This window comes from Bombyx mori, chromosome 27 (genome assembly GCF_030269925.1).
Source record: "Bombyx mori chromosome 27, ASM3026992v2".
Lineage (NCBI taxonomy): Eukaryota > Metazoa > Arthropoda > Insecta > Lepidoptera > Bombycidae > Bombyx > Bombyx mori.
In genome coordinates this window covers 1,009,194-1,032,443 of record NC_085133.1, presented here as the reverse complement: position 1 = coordinate 1,032,443, position 23,250 = coordinate 1,009,194, and the positions used below count along the sequence as shown (strand labels likewise).

Here is a 23,250-nt window from a genome sequence, read left to right as displayed (position 1 = left end):
CTAAAATAACTGTTCATGAAAACATGCTAAGAACGGTATGAAGTCGTCGTGGCCGGGGGCCGAACCCCCTACTATACTGAGACCTTAAAACTTATATCTCAAGGTGGGTGGCGGCATTTACGTTGTAGATGTCTATGGGCTCCGGTAACTTAACACCAGGTGGGCCGTGAATTCGTCCACTTATCTAAGCAATAAAAAAGCATTAACGTTATGTCATCTGTGGGCCCTGGCCGTCAGATGGCGCTCACCACGGCTGTGCGTTCACGTCGAGGAGCTTACCGGTCTGCTGCACGTCCAGCGACGCCTGCTTGATGGAGACGTTGGTGTTGTTGGTGCAGGTGGTGACGTCACTGCCGGTCGCCACCGCCCAGCCGCTGCGCGCCGACGACACGGAGCACGACTCGTATTCATTCTCGATCTTGATGTTGTTGAACTTGGACGCGTCCTCCTCGGGTCGGACCTGCGGGTGTGACGCGGGCGTGTCGGTCGAGGGGGACGGTTTCAAATCAAATAAAAAAAACAATTCAATACTAGCTGACCCGGCAGACTTCATAGTGCCTCAATCGATAAATAAAAGACCTAAACTTTTGTATAAAATAGACTTTAAAAAAACCAAAAGAAATCCGTCCGACGGGGGACACATCAAAGGAAAAGATTTTTTTTATTTTTATTTAATTTCGAGCATTTTCATATTTATCTACCTTTTAAGCCTTCTCTGGACTTCCACAAATTATTCAAGACCAAAATTAGCCAAATCGGTCCAGCCGTTCTCGAGCTTTAGCGAGACTAACGAACAGCAATTCATTTTTATATATCTAGATTATGCGGAACGTGGGGTTACGTTCTAAAAAGTGTCAAAAGGGACTTCGTAATTGGAATAGAGTATAGTCGTCCGCGACCACGAAAGCTTTAAAGTATTCGAAATGTCAGAAACAATATAATGAGAATAATCTACGAGACAGACTTCTACCACAAAATCTTTAATTTCATCTCCTACCGTCGCCGAATCATTACTGCAAAATCATGTTGATAAATGCAGTGTTAACTTTAAGTTCACAAATATTGATATAAAGGACATAATTGATAATTTCAAGCTCATTAATATTAAGAAAACTGGTGATTTATGGGGAATTTCAATTAATGTTATAAAATCCATTATTGATATAATTGCACCTTACCTTGCTACAATATTTAATGACTGTATTGATGGTGGTGTGTTTCCTGATCTAATGAAATATAGTAAAATAATACCTTTATTTAAATCTGGTAGTACTGTTGACCCCTCTAACTTTAGGCCCATTTCAGTACTACCTACATTGAGTAAAATTTTTGAAAAAATTATTCTGGAACAACTTTTGAACCACTTCAATTCCAATAACCTGCTTCATAACAAACAATATGGATTCACTAGAGGTCGGTCAACTATTGATGCAGGTGTAAATCTCATTAAAAATATTTTTCAGGCTTGGGAAGAGTCGCATAATGCCCTTGGGGCATCATTATTGTTTAAAATTAAACGACATTTGGAAGATTATGACGATGTGAATGATGCTATCTCGCGCGTGGTACATTGGTTTAATGTTAATAATCTATTATTAAATAACAAAAAAACAAAATGTATAAAATTTACCACACCTAATGTTAGACAAGTTGACACTAATATTACTGTAAGTGGAGAGACACTGGAGCTTGTGGATTCGACAGTTTTTCTTGGTATAACAGTTGATTCCAAGCTGCAGTGGGGTCCTCACATATGCAAGTTAGCGAGTAGGCTTAGTTCTGCAGCGTTTGCGGTAAAAAAAATACGAATGTATATTAATGAAGATACGACACGCCTGGTTTATTTTAGTTATTTTCATAGTGTTATGTCCTATGGCATTTTGCTATGGGGCAATGCTGCCGATGTCGAAACGATTTTCATCCTGCAGAAGAGGGCTATTCGTGCTATTTATAATATGCACCCGAGGGAATCCTTGAGGGACAAGTTTAAGGAAATCAAAATTCTAACTTTAGCGTCCCAATACATTTTTGAAAACTTATTGTACGTGCGTAAAAACATTGAAGAATTCCCCAGAGTCTGCGATTTGCACAATGTGAACACTAGGAACAAACATAGGCTTGCGTTGCCGGCGGCTCGAATTAAGAAAATAAGCAACTCTTTTAGGGGGCTGGGTGTACAGCTTTTCAACAAGATCCCACTAAACGTTCAACTACTACCTGTTCATAGATTTAAGAAAACTGTTAAGGAACGTTTGTGCAACAAGGCATATTATAAAGTTAAGGATTATCTACTAGATGGCACTACGTGGGAATGTGGTGTTCGCTCCTGGCCTTTTCATTTTTCATTATTATTAATATTATTTTAATTGTATTTTTTGACTTGTTTTTTCCTTTATTGTGAATATTTCTATTTATTTAAAAAAAAGAAAATATTTGAGAAAAAACAAAAAAAAAAAACCCGCTGAGTTTGTTTCGCCGGTTCTTCTCAGGACTGTGGCTTTTTTTGGAACCGGTGGTAGAGTTAACATTGTTATTTGTATTTTGACATTCAACAAGTGTGTCATACTGACATCTAAGTTGAAATAAATGATTTTGAATTTTGAATTTTGAATTTGAGACATGACAAACTGTGAGTTTAATTTTGTTTATGACTCTCGAAAACCGAATAAATTGCATTGAGACAGCGACCTCATGTGTCAAGGCGGTGACGGCCCCCCACCGCACCATGTCCGGGCTATAACTGCTTAACATTAGGCGCAACGTTAGCTGGATGCCCGAATTTAGGCAATAAAGAAAAATAATTACTTCAATTCAATTCGGCTTCAACACACCCTGTATATTTCTAACTACCCAGAAAGTTGCTAAATAAAAACAATTTTTATTTATTTATTTTTTAATGCTTAGATGTGTGGACGAGCTCAGGGCCCACCTTGATATATAAGTTCTAAGTTCTCAGTATAGTTACAACGGCTACCCCACCCTTCAAACCGGAACGCATTACTGCTTTGCGGCAGAAATAGGCAGAGTGGTGATACCTACCCGCGCGGACTCACAAGAGTTCCTACCATCAGTAATGTATACATTTTCGAATTACAAAACTGACCCTCATCGGAAGTGAGTCCCCGAAGGTATCCAGGCCCTGCTGGATGATCTCGTAGTCGTCGAAGTTGTAGGTGTCGTAGGAGACGGCCTCCTCGCCGTCCGACGGGTCAGGGCTCCGCGACCAGTCGCGCGGGTGCTCCGGACTCGGCCGCGCCGAGTAGAACGTAGAGCTGGACACGGTGAAGCGGTGGTCCTGGTGGCACGGCAGGTCTGCGGACGACAGTTCAACGTCAGAGCTTAAAGTCGTAAGGTAGCATAAGTAAAGTAATGTATGTATGTCCTTCTTCAAACGAGGCTTGCGGAGAGTTATTGCCTTTGTAGGCAGACGAATGAGTGGTTACCGTCGCCCATGGACTTCAACAATGCCGGGGGCAGAGCCAAGCCGCTGCCTACCGCTTAATACTCTCCACAAGCCTCGTTTGAAGAAGGACTTGCCATAGCGCTCGGGAAACACCGTGGAAGGGAGCTCATTCCATAGCCGGATGGTACGTGGCAAAAAAGACCTCTGGAAACGCACTGTGGATGACCGCAGTGGCTCCAGGTAGTATGGATGAACTCTACTCCGGTGGCGGGCGGTGCGATGGTAAAAACGAGACGTTGGTATCATCTCGAACAATTCCTCAGAGCACTCCCCATGGAACATGCGGTACAAAATACAGAGGGAGCCGAAGTCCCTCCGCAGACCCAAAGGTCCCAAAATTAATTAGTTTTGAGGTCCAGTACTGCCGGCGCGGCGGTCACTTACCGTCGACGCTCCAGTCCATGTTGTTGATCTCGTGCTTCATCTCTTGCAGCACGTCCTGCATTATCCGCAGCAGCTCGTGCTTCTTGTCACCCTCGGTGAACTTCTCGTGTATAGTCTGTGGAGTGTTGCCATACTACATGTTTTTATTTATTATATATATATATGAGGCCGTCAGCGCAAAAGTGGCCTAAGCTTACTATAGTTATTATGGAGCAATGGAGGTTTAAATTTTCATAAATTTCAATTTGAGTAGACAAAAAAACAATACACGCAAACATAATGTTTACAAAGCCATATGTAAGTTCTAAGGTCTCAGTTACAACGGCTGCCCCACCCTTCAAACCGAAACGCATTACTGCTTCACGGCAGAAATAGGCAGGTAACGTCTAGTATAGGGCCCTCACCTCATACAGCTGCTGCTCCTGCCGTGCCACGTACTGGATCTTCTTGGGCACCACCTGCAGCTCTCGGGCCATGTCGTACGAGGCCAGGATGAACTGCTGGAGCAGCTTCACGTGGATCTGCAATACGATACGTCTGTGAGTCGACCCAGCGTGGCGCGTGGCCGGGATTGTGTGGTTACTGTGAAATACATATATATTGATATGGAGCATTTCAAAATAAAAGACTTCATTGTGTTCTATGTGTATATAATATTAATACGTGAGGCAAAAACTTTGTATCCCTTTTTACGAAAATTGCGCAGACGGAGGAGTAAGAAATTTCCCGCACTTATAGCTATTATATTTCATCCCAGTTGATTAATGTCTCAAATTAATAATCTTCATTTCATTTCACTCCATAATATCATTTTGCATAAAAATATGAATATAAATTTAAATAAGACATGACTTAAAGGTCTCAGTTACCAGGTCATAAATCCCTTAAAAAAAAAGATTAATATTGAACTTTTTTGGCGGGAACGCGAGGAGTGAAGTTGTGTGATTTGTTTTATTTTGTCTCTTTAGTGTTTCTTCAGGTTTAAATGTGTAATAACGGTGGTTTATTAACGGTTTCATATCTGTGAAAGTGCACAAATGTGAGAAAACGAAACAAAGTCGCTGAACGTAACTTCTCGGGGTCCTCCAAAAAGTCCACTGAAAAAGTCTCAGTTCATCTCATTTCACTTCATATTTTATTGCACGAGAAGTAAGCAAAATCTTGGTTGTTTCGTGTAAAGAACCTTCTAGGTTACTAGTGGTGGGGACCGACCTCGCCGAGCCTGGTGGCGCGCTGCAGCAGGTCGGCCAGCGCGGTGTCAGTGGCGAAGCGCACGACGGCCCCCAGCAGCGCCGTGCGCGACCCCGCCCCCCGCGCGCCGCCCGCCCCGCCCTCGCCCCCGCGGTGCACCGCCAGCTCGTTCAGGATCATCCACTGGCTCTTGACTTGGTGCTTTTGCGGCCGGGACGCTGTGGGAATTAGTAACGTTTATTTGAAGTCGTCGTGGCCCAAAGGATAAGACGTCCGGTGGATTCGTGTTGAAGAGATGCACCGATGTTCGAATCCCAGGCGGGTACTAATTTTTCTAATGAAATACGTACTTAACAAATATGTTCACGATTGATTTCCAAGTTGAAGGAATAACATCGCGTAATAAAAATTAAACCCGCAAAATTATAATTTGCGTAATTACTGGTGGTAGAACCTTTTGTGATGCCGCGCGGGTGGGTACCACCGCTCTACCTATTTCTACCGTGAAGCAGTAATGCGTTTCGGTTTGAAGGGTGGGGCAGCCGTTGTAACTATACTTGAGACCTTATAACTTATATCTAAAGGCGTGTGGCGCACTACGTTGTGGAAATCTATGGGCTCCAGTAACCACTTAACACCAGGTGGGCTATGAGCTCGTCCACCCATCTAAGCAATAAAAAAAAAACTTAGTAAAAGTTTCAGTCCGCACCGGTAGGTACCACCACCCCGCCTATTTCTCGATCCGAAATACAAATTAAAACTGAACTGAGTTATTACGACACTTAAGGTAATCTTCGAATTACCATAGTTCGCTTTTATTTAAAAAAAAAACTTCAGAGGTGTCAAGGGACACCCGGATGGAACGAAGTTCCTTTCGATTAATTAGTGAAGGAATTCAATTTTTTTTTTAAGTTATAATAATAAATTACGGCATTATGAAGAAGAAAAAAACAATACTATGAACTAAATTACTATTGTTGAAACGCTATCTCGAGAAACTGTACTCATTACGCGGACCAATCGGATACGAGTAATGTCACGCGATAAGCGCCTACACGTTGATTGGTCAGAATGACGGATCTAAAAAGTGTCGTGACAACTTTTCGTAACAATTTTTTCCGTCTAGCCCCCTTTCAGAACGCGCGATAAGGAATTTCGTTCTAATAAAGTAATCGAAAAATTATTTGCAAAAAAATATTTTTTATTTACGAATTACAATAATTAAGCGAAAATATCATTACATTCTAAATGGATTTAGCTTTCGTACATACTTACACATAAGCTCCCACTGGTCGAGAAGCTCGTTCAAAAAAGCTATTTGTGCTTCGTGCAGTCGTCTGTCGTCCTGAGCTTTCGATGTCGGAGACCCGTTATTATTCCTTAAAAGCACAGATAAAAATACTTTTAAGAAAAGGCTAAGCCACTACTACAATTAAACATACTGAAGGTAACGCAAATAAAAATCTGTCTGTCTCTTTTCCTCAACGAAGCATCTTTAAATGATGACGTCACTGTACAAAATAGTACACTCTCAATTTGGAGCTCAAATCACTCAAAGCGAGACAGAATGTTATGTTCTTTTTTTTATTGTTCAGATGGGTGGACGAGCTCACAGACCATCTGGTGTTAAGTGGTTACTGGAACCCATAGACATCTACAACGTAAATGCGCCACCCACCTTGAGATAAAAGTTCTAAGGTCTCAAGTATAGTTACAATAGCTGCCCCACCCTAGCTTCACGGCAGAAATAGGCAGGGCGCGGTACCCACCCGTGCGGACTCACAAGAGGTCCTACCAGCAGTAATGTCTATGAACAGAGGGATGAGGCGGGAGGTCACCGTATCTGGACCAGGCCCTGGTCGCTCTCCGGCAGCTCGTCGCAGCACACGGAGCCCTCGGTGGACTCCGTCGCCTCCACGTCGAGCAGCAGCCGCGCGGCGCCGCCCCCCCGCCCCGCGCCGCACGTCTCCGCGCTGTCCGAGAACAATACGAACATCACTTGAGCGTTCGGATTTATCTCCTTGATTTGGTGCAGGTCCAGGCAGTTCTGGAAGAGAAAAGAAAAGGTTTTGTGGTCTTAGAGGTCAGAGGACGTGGGAATTTCGTGTTGATTGCCAACGATTTTGTGGCCATTCTAATTAGGATGCGTTTCCAGAGGTATTTTTTGCCACGTACCATCCGGCTATGGAATGAGCTCTCCTCCACCGTGTTTCCCGAGCGCTATTACATGTTCTTCTTCAAACGAGGCTTGTGGAGAGTATTAAGCGGTAGGCAGCGGCTTGGCTCTACCCCTGGCATTGCTGAAGTCCATGGGCGACGGTAACCACTCACCATCAGGTGGGCCGTATGCTCGTCTGCCTACAAGGTCAACAAAAATAAATAAATAGGAGGGACCACAGCCGTCTGTGGCATCGACAATGGCAAGAGTGCAATCTCTAAGACAGCTCATGTTAAGGTTCGATGAAGAAACTATCTCTGGAAATGCAATGTATGATAGACAAATTTTGAATTTTGTTATACATTGCGTAGATGTGGGTACCTGATTACGATCGACCAGGATCACCCACCAGAGACACAGGGTCGGACTCAAGAACGAAGTCTCTACTGTATAGCGGCTATACCACCCTTGAAACCTAACCTGACGAAGAACCTGACTGTGCAAAGGACCGACTACGTCGCGGCAGAATTCGACAGGACAGTGGTAGATACCAATGGACATTTACAATATACCCTACTACCAGTAAGAGTAAATATTTGCTGGAAATTCTGACGTTGAATCCGTTTTCACAAAAAAAGGACGGTTTAATCCCAAAACGAACTAACAATTTAAATTACATATTTTCCTTATTTAAAAAGGTTAGATTTCTTGTTGGTCGAAAACTTAGACCAAAGTAATAAAATTATTTGTTTTATCTTTCAGCCCATTGATATGTGAGCAAATTTTCAATTTAATAGCAAGTCTTGAAGTTCATTACTAAAATTTAGAAGAAAGTTTCCGTTTAAGAAACAGGGAGACATATGCCAAGCTAACAAAACAAACTTACAAATTAATTACAAGTATTGAATCCAACCAGCGAGTCAACAATAAAGTATGAGATCAACTCACCTCCCCACTGAAAACACAAGGCTCCCTCGTTGAATTCCACTCTCTGTCCTCTCTATCTATAACGATCTCAGTCTTCTCTCTCTCCCTCTCACTCTTGCTCATGCAGTACAGATTGAAACTGTCCCAAAAGTCTTCTTCGCTCTTCGACACCACAAGCGAATTCATTATATTATCGCTGAAGATGTTCTTTCCCATTCTGTCGATACCGTACAGGTATACCGGGTTGATGCTCCTCAAGATGCTTTCTCTTTTCGTGTACAGTTCATGGTGGAGCTTCTTCAGGGTCAGGTGGTCTGCTAGGCCTGGCTCGACGCTGATGTCGGGAGGTATGATGATCTTGAGGCCGTCTCTTAGGAATTGATTGTTGATTTCCACTTCTAGTATCGTTGAGGCGTCGGCGTTGTCTCGTCGTAGGAGATCCTGGAAATTTTGAAGAATCAACGTTTCACATTTCAGCTTTAGCTAGGATAGGCAGCAAGCGAACTGAGCTCTGAATACCAATAACTTTTTTGCATTTCCGGTCACACGAGAAAACGAACATTTGTATTGTTTATCATTCTCCTGCCCTTCTCCCAGTCACCTGGGGTCGGCGCAGGGTGGTGGTACCTATCCGCGCGGACTCACAAGAGGTTCTACCACCAATATTGATATTATTTGCAATTACTGGTGGCAGGACGTATTGTGAGTCCGCACGGGTAGGTACCACCACCCTGACTATTTCGGTAATGCGTTTCGGTTTGAAGGGTGGGACAGCCGTTGTACTGTAAAAACTGAGACCTTAGAACTCTTGTCTCAAGGTGAGTGGCGGCATTTACTTTGTAGATGTTTATCGGCTCCGGTAACCACTTAACATCAGTTGGGCTGTGAGCTTGTCCACACACCTAAGCAATAAAAAAATAAGCTTAAACTGCGATTCTTTGTGTCGCCAATCCGTCTGTGTCCCAACAGTTAGGTTTTCAAGGTCAACTTTTCTGTTTCCACTGCGCAATGTTCGTTAAAGCGGCAGTGTATAACACACAGAGCGCTGCACTGTGCGCATGCGTAGTTACCTCGACTTACCTCAACGGGCAGCGTCTCCCAGGGACGCTTGTTGCACTCCAACTCTTCGACGAGCTCGAACTCTGAGTTGCCGAGGGTCAGGTGGACCTGGGTTGTGCTCCCGTACTGGATACGAAGCTGCCCGAAACGATAAATAATAATAAAAATAATAATAATAATAATAAGCTCCCTAAAATCCTACCTTACGTCCGAGGCGAACATCTGTCCACGTGGGGAGCGGAAACGCGTACTATCGAAACTTACGCGGCTAACAAGGTAAAGGTAACCCATTAATATGGAGACAAGACTAAAAAGAAAATTGAGAGGGCCGCTTCCCGGGGGCGATCGCCGGGGCACACCTGGAGCTGGCGCTGGGTGTTCCAGCATAGGATCCGTCAGCGGCGGAGAGTTGAGCAGGCGGGCTCCCGCCGGGGATTTACAACCCGAAAATGCTACAGCCGCCAACAGAAATCCCGATGTAGAAAGTAGGAGCAATAGCCCATGTGAACCTTACAGCCCGAGTACCGGTTCATACAACCCCTCGGTACAATCATCACCATCATCCTCGGGTCATAGAGGCTCACCAACGTCGACTATGGATGTTGCGCAGGGGGCGAATGCCTTTTTACCTGCGTCCACCAAAGCTGGCAAAACAAGGGTGCGCATGAAATGGAGCAGAGAAGTAAACCTATTTATCATGCGCACCTACTACTACGTCACTAAATTAGAAACTGATCTGACTATTTACAGAAAAAAGCTGCATGAACATTTTTCACTAAAATACCCTAATGTAAATATTTCACAGCAAAGAATATCTGATCAAAAAAGGGCAATAGAAAGAAATAAACTACTATCTCAAGAAACCCTAGACCGACTAAAAGAGGAAGTGAGAAAACAGCTCGAAGACGAACAAACCAATAATGTTGAAAATGAAAAATTAAATTCAGAAACATATTCACACGAATATACGACACTTACTCCACAAACTATTTTAACGAAGAAAACACAGCAACATACAAATATTATCTCTAGCACACAGACCTCTCATTCATCCACTCAAACCGAATCAATAACTCTGCTGTTAGAAAATGAAGTCGATATTTTAAATACTAACCCCACTGAAGGGGCAACACAGACACAAGAAGTTAAAGATAAATTTGAAACGAATTTAACAATGTACTCAGGCATGGACCCTAAAGCAAGGCCGCCATTGCCTAAACTTAAATATAGCTCTAAGCTAAATGAACTGATACGTTTATTTAATAATGACATACTTGTAGATTACATCTCACCAGACACACAACTATCAGATGTACATACATTAACATATTGCACCGCCGTAACTATTTCGGAACAACTAAAATATAAAATTATAGCAAAAGAAGGAAACGCGAGATGTAAAAAAAACTTCAAACCACCGTGGCAACAAAGATTGGAGAAGGATATAGCAAAATTGAGAGCAGATATTGGTAAACTGACCCAATACATAAATAATAATAGATCTAAAAAAGTAGTCCAAAGCGTTGAACAAATATTTAAAAACACTAAAATACACACATCACACGAAAATGGCAATAAAAAATCTCAAGAATTTTTAGACACACTGAAACAAAAATTAGCTCTAAAAGCCCACAGACTAAAAAGATATAACAAATCACAGAAACGAAAGAATGAGAACACTATATTTCTAACAAATGAAAAACTATTCTACAGAAACTTAATGAAGCCGAAAACTGATCGAGACAATAGTAATATAGATATACCAACAGCAGAACAATTGGAAATGTATTGGGCTAGGTTATGGGAAAATAGTGCAAAACATAATGACAAAGCAAATTGGATTATTGAAGAAAAAGAAAGATGGGATACAATGGAAGAAATGCAATTTGATGACGTGACAGAGGAAGAAATAACTACTATAACAGCTAGACTACATAACTGGAAATCCCCAGGTATAGATAAAATCCATAATTTTTGGTTTAAAAAACTAATTTGCTTACACAAAACAATAGCCAAAAATCTAACAGATATTATCTCTGGAAATCAAAGTATTCCCGAATTCATAGCGACAGGAATCACTTATATGATACCAAAAGGTGACTACTCTATAGAAGCATCCCAATATCGACCAATCACATGCCTTCCGACTATTTACAAAATTTTAACAACAGTTATTACAAAGAAAATAAATTCACATATAGAACACAATAATATCTTAGATGAAGAACAGAAAGGGTGTAGGCGAGGCCACATGGGCTGTAAGGAACAGCTAATTATAGACTCAACCATCATGAAACACGCCACCACAAAAAATAGAAATTTACACTGTACATATATTGACTACAAAAAAGCTTTTGATAGCATCCCACATTCATGGCTGATCCAAGTCCTAGAAATCTACAAAATTAACCCTATAATAATAAGCTTCCTACGCAATATCATGACACATTGGCAAACCACACTTAAATTAAAAAACCCTCATAATTTTGTAACAACACGACAAATAGCCATAAAAAAGGGTATTTACCAAGGTGATTCTCTCAGCCCTTTGTGGTTTTGCCTCGCCTTGAACCCACTATCCCATCAATTGCATAATGACCGGGCGGGATACCGCATTAAACAACAAGATAACACCGAAACAATAATATCACACCTGATTTATATGGACGACATTAAATTATACGCAAAAAATGACAAAGAAATGAAAAAGTTAATAGATACTACCACGATATTCAGCAACGACATCAGTATGCAATTTGGACTTGATAAATGTAAAACCGTACATATAATAAAAGGAAAAGTCCAACCCGGTGATTATACAATAGATGACACAAACACAATAACGGCGATGGAATCAAGTGACCTTTATAAATATCTGGGCTTTCAGCAGCTCAAAGGACTCGATCATATAACAATAAAGCAATCATTAACTTCAGAGTACAAAAAACGTATCAATGCCATTTGCAAAACGAAATTATCTGGAAAACATCTTATAAAAGCACTGAACACCTATGCAATACCCATTCTAACCTACTCATTTGGAATAATAAAATGGAGCAAAACTGACATAGAACAAATAGAACGCATAACAAGGACTACATTAACAAAACACAATAATCTTCATCCAAAATCTGCAATAGAAAGATTGACAATTAAAAGACAAGACGGGGGTAGAGGCTTGATAGATATCTGGCATCTATGGCGTAAACAAATACACAGCTTAAAAACATTTTTCTACATAAAATCAGATTTAAGTGAAATTCACAGAGCCATAGCACAAAATGATAACAACTACACACCGCTAAATCTCAAACAAAAAGAACTAATAGATAATACAGAAAACCTAAGAAATAGAAACCCGCAAAAAGACATGGAAGAAAACTGGAAGAAAAAAGCGCTACATGGACGACACCCTCATGACCTAAGCCAATCTCACATAGACAGCAAGGCATCAAACATGTGGCTCAAAACAGGAAGTCTGTTCCCCGAAACGGAAGGATTTTTAATTGCCATACAGGACCAAGTAATAAACACAAAAAATTACAGAAAATATATTATTAAAGATCCCACTATTAGAGACGATAAATGCCGCAAATGCAACACCCAGCCAGAAACCATACAGCACATAACTGGAGCATGTTCAACCCTTACACAGACAGATTACACTCACAGACACAACCAACTTGCTAATATTATCCATCAACAACTGGCTCTCAAACATAAATTGATAGAAAATACAAACACACCGTATTACAATTATAAACCACAAACTGTTCTGGAGAATGACTCCTGCAAACTTTACTATGATCGCGCTATTCTCACCGATAGGACGATTCACTACAATAGACCGGATATCACTTTACAAGATAAAAACAATAAAGTCACCTACATTATTGACATTGCAGTCCCGAATACCCACAACATTCAAAAAACTTTTACAGAAAAAATGACAAAATACACAGAGCTTAAAGAAGAAATAGTTAGAATATGGAAACAGAAAAAAGTTTACATAGCCCCAATAATAATCTCAACCACTGGAGTTGTCCCAAACCACATCCACAACAGCTTAAAGCTTCTAGATTTAAAAGATAACATATTTATTTCACTACAAAAAGCAGCTATACTAAATACATGCAGAATAGTGAGAAAGTTCCTGCAGCTTGAAGAATAATACACGTAATAAAAACTAGCCTAATAACTCTACTGTATGTTACTTGGCCAAAAGCCCGTATATACAGTTCTGCCGGCTCTGTCGATAGACTGGGCTGAGAAAGGGGAAAAATAATAATAATAATAAATAATAATAATAAACATTTATTCCAAACATAAATTTCCAAAAAATTAAACAAAAATTAAAAGAAAAATAACGAGGCTTGGAATTGGGTTACCGGCTCAGCAATGCCTAACAGTACTGCGGCGCTGAAGTGAACGTGCCGATCAAAATTTTATAAAAAAAAACAAACACATCTTTACTTTTGTATAATACATAGATGGAAGCTTCTTTTAGTTTGCCTTCCAGAAGCGATATAAAAAATATGAATGAAAATGTAATAATATTTTTTACTGAGGGCGCCACTAAGGGTAAGCGGGGCAGCCGTTATTATTCAAATTCAAAATTCAAAATCAGTTATTTCAACTTAGATGTCAGTATAACACACTTGTTGAATGTCAAAATATAAATAACAACGTTAACTCTACCACCGGTTCCAAAAAAAACCACAGTCCTGAGAAGAACCGGCGAAACAAACTCAGCGGGTTACAATTATGATATAGACCTTGTTTCAAGGTATGGTATTATCAATGTATAATATAGTAATAACATAAAATCAGGTGAATCGTGCGCAAGTTTGCCCGTTTAAGCAATAAATTTAGTTTTAGGCCAATTTTTCAGTGAATTTTGTTATGACATCACAACCTACACTAGTGTTTAGAAGCTGTCGTGGCCTAACGGATAAGACGTCCGATGCATTCGTGTTGACCGATGCACCGGTGATCGAATCTCAGGCGGGTACCAATTTTTCTAATGAAATACGTACTCAACAAATGTTCACGATTGACTTCCACGGTGAAAGAATAACATCGCGTAATAAAAATGAAACCCGCAAAATTATAATTTGCGTAATTACTGGTGGTAAGACCTCTTGTGAGTCCGCGCGGGTAGGTACCACTACCTATTTCGGTCGTGAAGCAGTAATGCGTTTCGGTTTGAAGGGTGGGCCAGCCGTTGTAAATATACTGAGACCTTAGAACTTGTATCTCAAGGTGGGTGGCGCATTTACGTTGTAGATGTCTATGGGCTCCAGTAACCACTTAACACCAGGTGAGCTGTGAGCTCGTCTACCCATCCAATAAAAAAAAGAATCCTGTACTTACCCATCTGCATCCTCTCGGCGGAGAATCCGGCAGCAGCTGTCGTCCCAACAAGCAGTGCAAAAGTCTAGCCTTGGCCGACGGCGTGCTCCCTAGTACTACGATAGCTGTGCTTCTCGCTAACTGGTTGCCTATATCTTGAACTGTTACCAGGATATCCGGATCTGAACGAAAATCGAATTTAACCAATCAACTCTGGTCTGGGCAACTTATAGTGACAATATTAGGAAACTAAATATCGACTAGTTCACAGCATATCGGAACATTCATTTTGCCGTAAAAACAGCCCCATTTATTTGGTAGAATTATATTACTGTTGCTACTATAGACGAAACATGGCAAACGGGCCGCAGTTCTTAAGAGGCTGTACCCCTAGAATTGCTAATGTCCATGGGCGATGATTCAGGTATCTTAACAGACAGATATATGTCACTAATAGAAGCATAGTGATACAAACAGATATTTTTTATTGCCTTTGTAGGCAGACGAGCATGCGACGCACTGATGGTAAGTGGTTACCGTCACTCATGGACGTCAGTGGAATGCCAGGGGCACAGACAAGTCGCTGCTTACCATTGAGTACTCTCCGCAAACCTCGTTTGCAGAAGAACATGTCATAGCGCTCTGGAAACACCGTGGAGGAGAGTTCGTTCCAAAGCCGGATGGTACGTGTCAGAAAAATTCTTAAAAAACGCACTGTCGACGAACACACCAGTCCCAGATAATATGAATGAACTGTGAGAGGTGTGATGGTAAAAAGGATATGAGGGAATTATCTCGAATAACTTTTTTTTATTGCTTAGATGGGTGGACGAGCTCACAGCCCACCTGGTGTTAAGTGGTTACGTGGTAATGTGGAGCTCATAGACATCTACAAAGTAAATGCCGCTACCCACCTTGAGATATGAGTTCTAAAGTCTCAGTATAGAGTTACAACGGCTGTCCCACCCTTCAAACTAAAACGCATTACTGTTTCACGGCAGAAATAGGCGGGGTGGTGGTACTTACCCGTGCGTACTCACAAGAGGTCTTACCCTCAGTAACTAGTGGTGGTAGGACCACCAGTGGTGGCCGAGATATCGCGCATCCCGTAACGTAACATCTTCAACATACACTTCCCTAAATATTATACACATTCTTATCAATTGTGTTACAAAACGCTTACCATAATTCAATATATCGCAGACGTCGTTCAGAGCCCGCTGTGTGTCCCGAACTAATCCTCTAAGAGTCCTCGTTCGGGCGCCCACACGTCGCGACCACGCACACCCACCGGCCATCGCCAATCAGCAGCCTCCTAGGTGCTTTGAACATGCGGCTTCTGTATTTACCACAAACAGTACAATCAGTCGAAGAATATCAGCATTACGGGTAAAGTAGAAAGAAAGGAACGCAGAAGACATCGTCTGTGGACCGTGGAAGAAAATAATCCTTAACCCTTTGACTGCCGTGTAAGTCACCGATGCCCTACGTTGCGCAATCAAGTAACTACATCGATTTCTGTTACTAAAGCGCCGGAATATCTAGTAGACTCTGGGAAAGATGAATCCGAAGATACTGTACAGGAATCTATTTTATGAGACACTAGCATTAATTACACATTAAGCGATAAGTATTATATTATTATTATATTATCATTAGCCCCACCACAACGATTCTCATCATTAACGCCCCTGCAACTGGTGTAGGGAGTCCAACACTCATATAAATTTTAGCCTATCCATTAATTACATGTATTTTCTCCATGGATACCAAGTTTCAAGTCAATCGGATGCATGGTTCAGTAGTTATAACGGATCATCCGTAAAAACCACTGTAGATTTATATATTAGTATAGATTAAAGACGCCACGTAGGTCACCGGTGACCTGCATAAGTCAACGCGTTAATAAGATTATTCATGGAGGTCATGACCCATCGAGAACGAAGACCAAAATTAATACCCGATAATGCAATAAAAGGACTTATGGTTTTAATAGTGTTGGTGAGAAATTCATCGGTTGTAAAGAGGCAGACGAGCATACGGCCCACCTGATGGTGAGTGGTTACCGTTGCCCATGGACTTCAGCAATGCCAGGGGCAGAGCCAAGCCGCTGCCTACCGCTTAATACTCTCCACAAGCCTCGTTTGAAGAAGGACATGTTATAGCGCTCGGGAAACACCGTGGAGGGGAGCTCATTCCATAGCCGGATGGTACGTGGCAAAAAAGATCTCTGGAAACGCACTGTGGATGACCGCAGTGGCTCCAGGTAGTACGGATGAACTCTACTCCGGTGGCGGGCGGTGCGATGGTAAAAACGAGATGCCGGTATCATCTCGAACATTTCCTCCGGGTCAGCTAGTAGTTTCTAAACTATATAACATCTTTACCCTGTAAAGGTTTAATACTGTTCATCTTAAAACTATAACCTGTATCACTAGCTAGCAGTATTTAGCTCCTAAATTGATGGCTCCGTGGACGTGAATTTCATTCCCACGTCGGGTATATTTGTATAACGAACAGGTTTGATTCCTCTTTGTCGGGTATTTAATATCTATAAACTACTAGCTGACCCGGCAAACGTTGTTTAGCCATATATAAAGTTTCTAGGAAATTTCTAGTGTAGAAAAAAAAACTAACTTATTGTAATAAATAAGTAAAAGAGGCATGTGGCGCTGTGAACGATGAGAGAATATAAAAATAACAAAACCTCATTCAACCTCAGTGTCCAAAAAATTATATATTATATATAATTATCACTTAAGGGTATGAAAAATAGATTCTCAGACCTACTGAACATGCATATAAAATTTCATAAAAATCGGTCAAACCCTTTCAGATGAGTATGGTGACTAACATTGTGACACGAGAATTTTATATATAAACTATAATAGTGCGTGCCAATCTCTGGTTTCCATATTACAAGAAATATTCTGAGGCCAAGCGATTTGCTCATTATCTATTAATTTAAAGGATTGATTAATTATAATCAAGGATAACAACTAGAGTTCTACCAAGGCAATAGGGACTTAGACCACACAGCTAACGGCTTAAAAACGTGGGTCGACAGCTCGTCCAAGACTGGTGCGCGGCATAAATGACCACGAGAGACAGCGTCAGTGCGGGTATCACGTATTTGTTGCTAACGAATATATTTTTCTTTTAATATTCTTTTTTTTTTGTATTCTTTCTTTTTATACCTGTTGTTTTATAGTTTTTGTTGCATGTTTGTGTTTCTTTGTCTGTTTTGTTTAATCAACGGTGTCAGTAAGTTGTAAATATATATTTTTTAAATAATATTTAGTAAGTAAGTCTACTGTACAGAATTGTTTTTAATACAAATTGAAAACAAATTTTTATTTCTATGAGTTACACATAGAGATAAATATTTGTCATGGATTCTGTACCTAATGAACCGCCTGACCCAGGCATAGATATTAGTTTAGAAAACGGTTCTGTTAATTCACCATCATATTCAACGTTAAGTGCCCAGTCTGATATTGACAACCTACCCTCACCATCTAATTATAATGAAACCATGTCAGTTGACCTAGTTACAAGTACCCCCCGAAAACGTAAACCATATGATAACAATGCAGATGAGCTGGCTTCCAAAAAACTCTCCAAAATTGATACTTTTAAAAATGCATCCACTAAAGGTGGATTGAATTCGTACTATAGACCATATGCCGACACAGATCAGGGACCTTATATAGTTCATGTTTCTAGAGTAACCGAAGATCCGGCATCACCGGTTTCCCTCCACCCAGTTAAATTCGGACAATTTTTATATAAGAATAAAGTACAATCTCTGAAAAACGGTGGTATTAAGCGGATTGGTAGAAACCGTGTATCGATAGAATTTTCTACAGCCCAGGGAGCAAATGATTTTCATAACTACTCCCTGTTAAAAGAGAAAGGCTATAAAGCATTTATACCCACTTTCAATATTACTCGTATTGGAATTGTTAGAGGAATATGTACGGAACTTTCAAATGAAGAAATAACGGAGTTTATTGAAACACCGCATGGTTACGGAAAAGTAATCAAGGCAAGACGTCTGAATTACAAAGTTCGCTCAGAAGGTACCACGGAGTGGAGACCCAGCGAAACTGTTGTCTTAACTTTTGATGGTCAAAAATTACCTCATAACACCTTTCTGTTCCATAATAGCCTTGTTGTCGAATCTTATAAATATCCGGTAGTCCAATGCTACAAATGCTGTAGGTATGGACATGTACAAGTTCAATGTAGGTCGAAAATTCGGTGCCACAAGTGTTCAGAGGACCATCCTGCAGAGACATGCAATGTCGCTCCCGATGCTATGTGTTGCGCCTTTTGCCATGCTAATCACTCAGCCCTTGACAAAACGTGCCCGGAATACATGCGACAATATCAAATTAAATCACTTATGTCCGCCGAAAACATATCATTCCAAGAAGCCTCAAAACGCTTAGCACCCATCAGACGACCTTATGCTGACGTAGTAAAACAACCCCCTTCTCGTCACCATCTAAACCTGTTAGACCAAGCTACACAAGATACCACCCACCCCATTTCTTACAAAAAGACCGTCTTTCTGAAACCCAGACCTAAAACTCAACTACAGTCAGGTTACGACCAAAAAACCCATTCTGAACTCATTCACAGTTTTACAATTCCAACACCCCAAAATGGCTGTGCGCTAGTTCAAAAAAAAGCCCATAATTCCACTCCTCCTGATATAGCTATTTCAAAAGTCATAGAGCTTTTGGACTCTTTACTGTTTAATCTTACTAATATTACATCAAAAACTTTGTCTTTACCGTCCAACGTTGCCGAAAAAATGAATCTGTTAAATCAACTTTTACTACACATTAATGGACCAGATACTTCAATGGAATACGAGGAGTGTAACGCGGAATAAAAGCGATCTTTTATACCTTATTAATAAATATAATCCCATAGCTATAGCTCTTTCTGAGACATGGCTTAAGCCCTCCACAAGATTCACTGTCCCAAGATATGCTTGTTTGAGACACGACAGGCACGAGGGATGGGATGGAGCAGCGCTGCTCATTAAAACTAGCATCAAGTATGTCAGACTCTCCAGTCCACCTGTAGAAAATGGATACATCGTTGCCGCAAAGATCTATATAAATTCATCATGGATTACTATTATAAGCATCTACCTACCACACCCTTTGGTTTCCACTATAAACAATCTGAAGATAGCATTAGACACTCTTCCTTCGCCTAAAATAATCTTAGGTGATTTCAACTGTCATCACCGTATCTGGGGTTCCATATCTTCTGATGCACCGGGGAAGAAACTAATAGAAATGACAGACGATTGCGATCTCGTCATCCTAAATGACGGTAGGCCTACCCGTAGGACCTCACCGATTCAGAACCCTTCCGCTATTGATCTCTCATTCTGCTCTAGTTCACTCGGTTCCTTACTTTCATGGAATATAGAATGTTGCACCTATGGCAGTGATCACGCCCCTATAATTGTATCTTTTCCTGGTAGAATTAGTGGCAGCCCATATACTGTACCTTCAACACATGTCAGATATAACCTTGCTAATGCTGACTGGGATTTTTTTAGCCATTGCTTAAACTTAGGAATCGAACAGTTACCAGTTGTAAATTTCAGCAATGTCGAAACATGTTATAATCAATTTATTGCAACACTCCATGAGGCAGGAATTAAATCAATACCCATAAAAAGGGCATCAAATAAATTACCCTCACCTCCTTGGTGGGACCATGAATGTTCAGATTTAGTTAAACTTCGACGTTCTCTGGAAGCCACATTTGTAAATTCAATGACCTTAGATAATTTTATTAACCTGCGAAGAACACAAGCACGCTGTAAGCGTGAATTTTCTAAGAAAAAGGCCCTGAGTTGGAGGGACTTTTGTAAGAACGTCTCCCCGCGTACCCCTTCCTCGACAGTTTGGAAGTCTGTGAAGCGATATAGATCGGCTAAAAATACAACGCAATCGCCAAATTCTAATGTCGATGAATGGAAATACGATTTCCTCAATAAACTCGCACCTCCTTATGCACCCCCTTCTCTTGGAAACTCATCCTTCCAAATTACCAGACCTCAAGATGACGTGCTCTCCGAGCCGTTTTCTTTCCAGGAGTTATTATTTATCCTCCAAAAGTTACCGGATACGGCTCCTGGACTTGATGGCATCCCTTATTCCTTTTTGAAACGCTCCCCAACGAAACCACTTAAATATTTTCTCTCTCTCATCAACCACATGTACTGCTTAGGCTCTGTTCCTAGTTCTTGGAAAGACCAAATTATTATCCCTGTTTTGAAACAACACAAAGACCCTAATGAACATACTTCATATAGACCCATAGCTCTCTCTTCTACTATAAGTAAAACAGCAGAACATTTAATTAAAAATAGACTAGACTGGTATATGGAAAACCAAAAAATATTACCACCTGTACAATTTGGATTCCGTAAAGGTAAAAGTGTTACAGACTGCCACTCTATTTTGACCACTGATATTCGTAGTGCCTTCTCTTCGAATGCTTCTGTTGTAGCTGCTTTTATCGATATTTCCGCTGCATATGATAACGTCCCAATTTCAGTACTCAGAAGCAAGCTGCTACATCTGAGTTTACCTTGCAAGTTGGTACAATTTATATGCAATATGTTAAATGATCGTAAGATTCATCTACTCCTCAACGGATCACTTACAGATAGAAGGAACGTTTGGAAAGGCCTACCCCAAGGGTCAGTATTGAGCCCGATACTATTTAATATCTTCACTCATGATATTCACAGAAAACTAACAGGTAATTGCCAAATGATCCAATACGCTGATGACATGTGCATCTACACATCTCATAAAAGCATTCCTGTGGCAGCATCTGTTTTAACCAAATGCCTGATATCTATCGGAACCTGGATAGAAGAACATGGTTTGGAAATCTCAGCCCACAAAAGCTCTGTAGCTATATTCTCAAGGAAAAAAAATATCCCACCTGTCACAGTAAAATACAGAGATGAGTTTATTCCTATATGTAATACTGTTAGGTTCCTCGGTTTAACTCTAGACTCGCATCTTAAATGGACAGCTCATGTCGATACGGTAGTTGACAAATGTGAAAAGAATATAAACTTATTGAGGACTCTCTCGGGAACTTGGTGGGGGGCCCACCCATACTCTCAGAAACTACTATATAACGCTTTAATACGCAGTATATTAGACTTTGGCTCAATTATGTTAGAACCATGCGATAAAAAAACTTTATCACGTTTGGATAAAATACAAGTAAAAGCCCTGCGGGTTGTTTTGGGGGCCATGAAATCGTCTCCCAATCGTGCATTGCAGGTCGAAAGTGTTGATCCACCTTTACATTTAAGACGTCAATACCTAGCAGATCGCTCCTTATTCAAAGTATCCCACATAAAGTCTAACCTCGTACTTACTAAACTCATTTCACTCAAAACCTACATGCACTCAAAATATTGGAGAAATAAAAATTGGCCCTGCCTTCTGAGAAGCTTAGAAAAAATAACATGCCTCTCAGCACCAGCTGTACAATCTGATGTGCTACCAATTTATGAGACAGCGTTCAATGCTCTCTGCCACGTCCCTAAAATTGTACAAGATATTGGCTTAGATGAAAACTTTGATATTAACTCTAATTTCTTAAATACTGTTAATGAGAAATGGCCTGGCTGGTATACATTTTACACTGATGCATCAAAATTGAATTCGAATAGCAATGTGGGCGCTGCTTTTCTTAATGCAACCACTAAAGTTTGGAGTTTACATAAATTACCTGTCGAGGCAAGTGTTTTTAGTGGAGAATGTATAGCTATTCTAAGCTGCATTACTCATATTCTGGAAAAATCAATCAACCCTTCAGTAATATTCACAGACTCTCTAAGTGCCTTACAGGCCATTTCCGGTCACCCTTTTAAAACTTGCATCCATAACCATATTATTTGTAAAATAAAGGAATGCCTTCTTAGATGCCATAACAGTAATATCATTGTTGAACTAGCATGGGTTCCTGCTCATGTCGGCATTAAAGGAAATGAGTATGCAGATGATTTGGCAAAAAAGGCTACATTGCATGGTGATAACATTTTTTTTTATAATACAATGACTGATATATTAAGTATTGCTAAGAAAACTTTATTCCGTGACTGGAGCATAGAATGGGAATCTTTTAAGTATAAGTATTCTATAATCCAACCATCAATACCCCATTCCCCATGGTTTTTTAAGTACAGAAATCTTAACAAAAGTACCACTAGCATTCTTATCAGAATGCGACTGGGTCACGTTTGCTCTCCTGTCCAGCTGTACAAATTCAAAGTAAGAAATACAGCAATATGCGACTGTGGATCCGTGGAAGGTACGGTGGATCATATATTCTTCAACTGCATTCTTAACAATAATTGTGATTCCCTATATACTTTATTAAAAAACATAATCCCTTTCCCCATCAACATGAACTTCCTATTAACATTCCCCAGTAAAAAGGTAGTCTACTCGCTTGCTTCTTTCATAGACACTAATAATATAAAATTGTAGTTCCTACTAACTGTTAAATACAAAAATTGTAAAACTAAATAGGTAACTCTATTTTCAGTTCATGCCTGTAAATGTTATGTAAATGTCCTAGCATAATTACGTTGATACCTCCACTACCCGACGTTGGCAAAATTGTACTTTAATCTAAGTAACAAAAGCCA

The 23,250-nt window shown here is 40.5% G+C and overlaps 1 protein-coding gene across 1 annotated transcript in view; it reads right to left on the bottom strand.

Moving 5' to 3' along the window:
* The window catches only part of LOC101739629 (dual serine/threonine and tyrosine protein kinase), a 41,702-nt gene that overhangs the window by 12,877 nt on the left and 5,575 nt on the right, over positions 1 to 23,250 (bottom strand). The window contains exons 2-12 of the mRNA XM_038021351.2: positions 15,718 to 15,873; positions 14,556 to 14,716; positions 9,204 to 9,320; positions 8,145 to 8,564; positions 6,877 to 7,085; positions 6,314 to 6,417; positions 5,060 to 5,256; positions 4,252 to 4,368; positions 3,848 to 3,962; positions 3,104 to 3,312; positions 280 to 460 (exon numbers count right to left, since the gene is read on the bottom strand). Coding sequence (XP_037877279.1) covers positions 280 to 460; positions 3,104 to 3,312; positions 3,848 to 3,962; positions 4,252 to 4,368; positions 5,060 to 5,256; positions 6,314 to 6,417; positions 6,877 to 7,085; positions 8,145 to 8,564; positions 9,204 to 9,320; positions 14,556 to 14,716; positions 15,718 to 15,832 — 1,945 coding nt within the window. The 5' untranslated portion in view covers positions 15,833 to 15,873. The remainder of the gene's footprint in view (positions 1 to 279; positions 461 to 3,103; positions 3,313 to 3,847; positions 3,963 to 4,251; positions 4,369 to 5,059; positions 5,257 to 6,313; positions 6,418 to 6,876; positions 7,086 to 8,144; positions 8,565 to 9,203; positions 9,321 to 14,555; positions 14,717 to 15,717; positions 15,874 to 23,250) is intronic.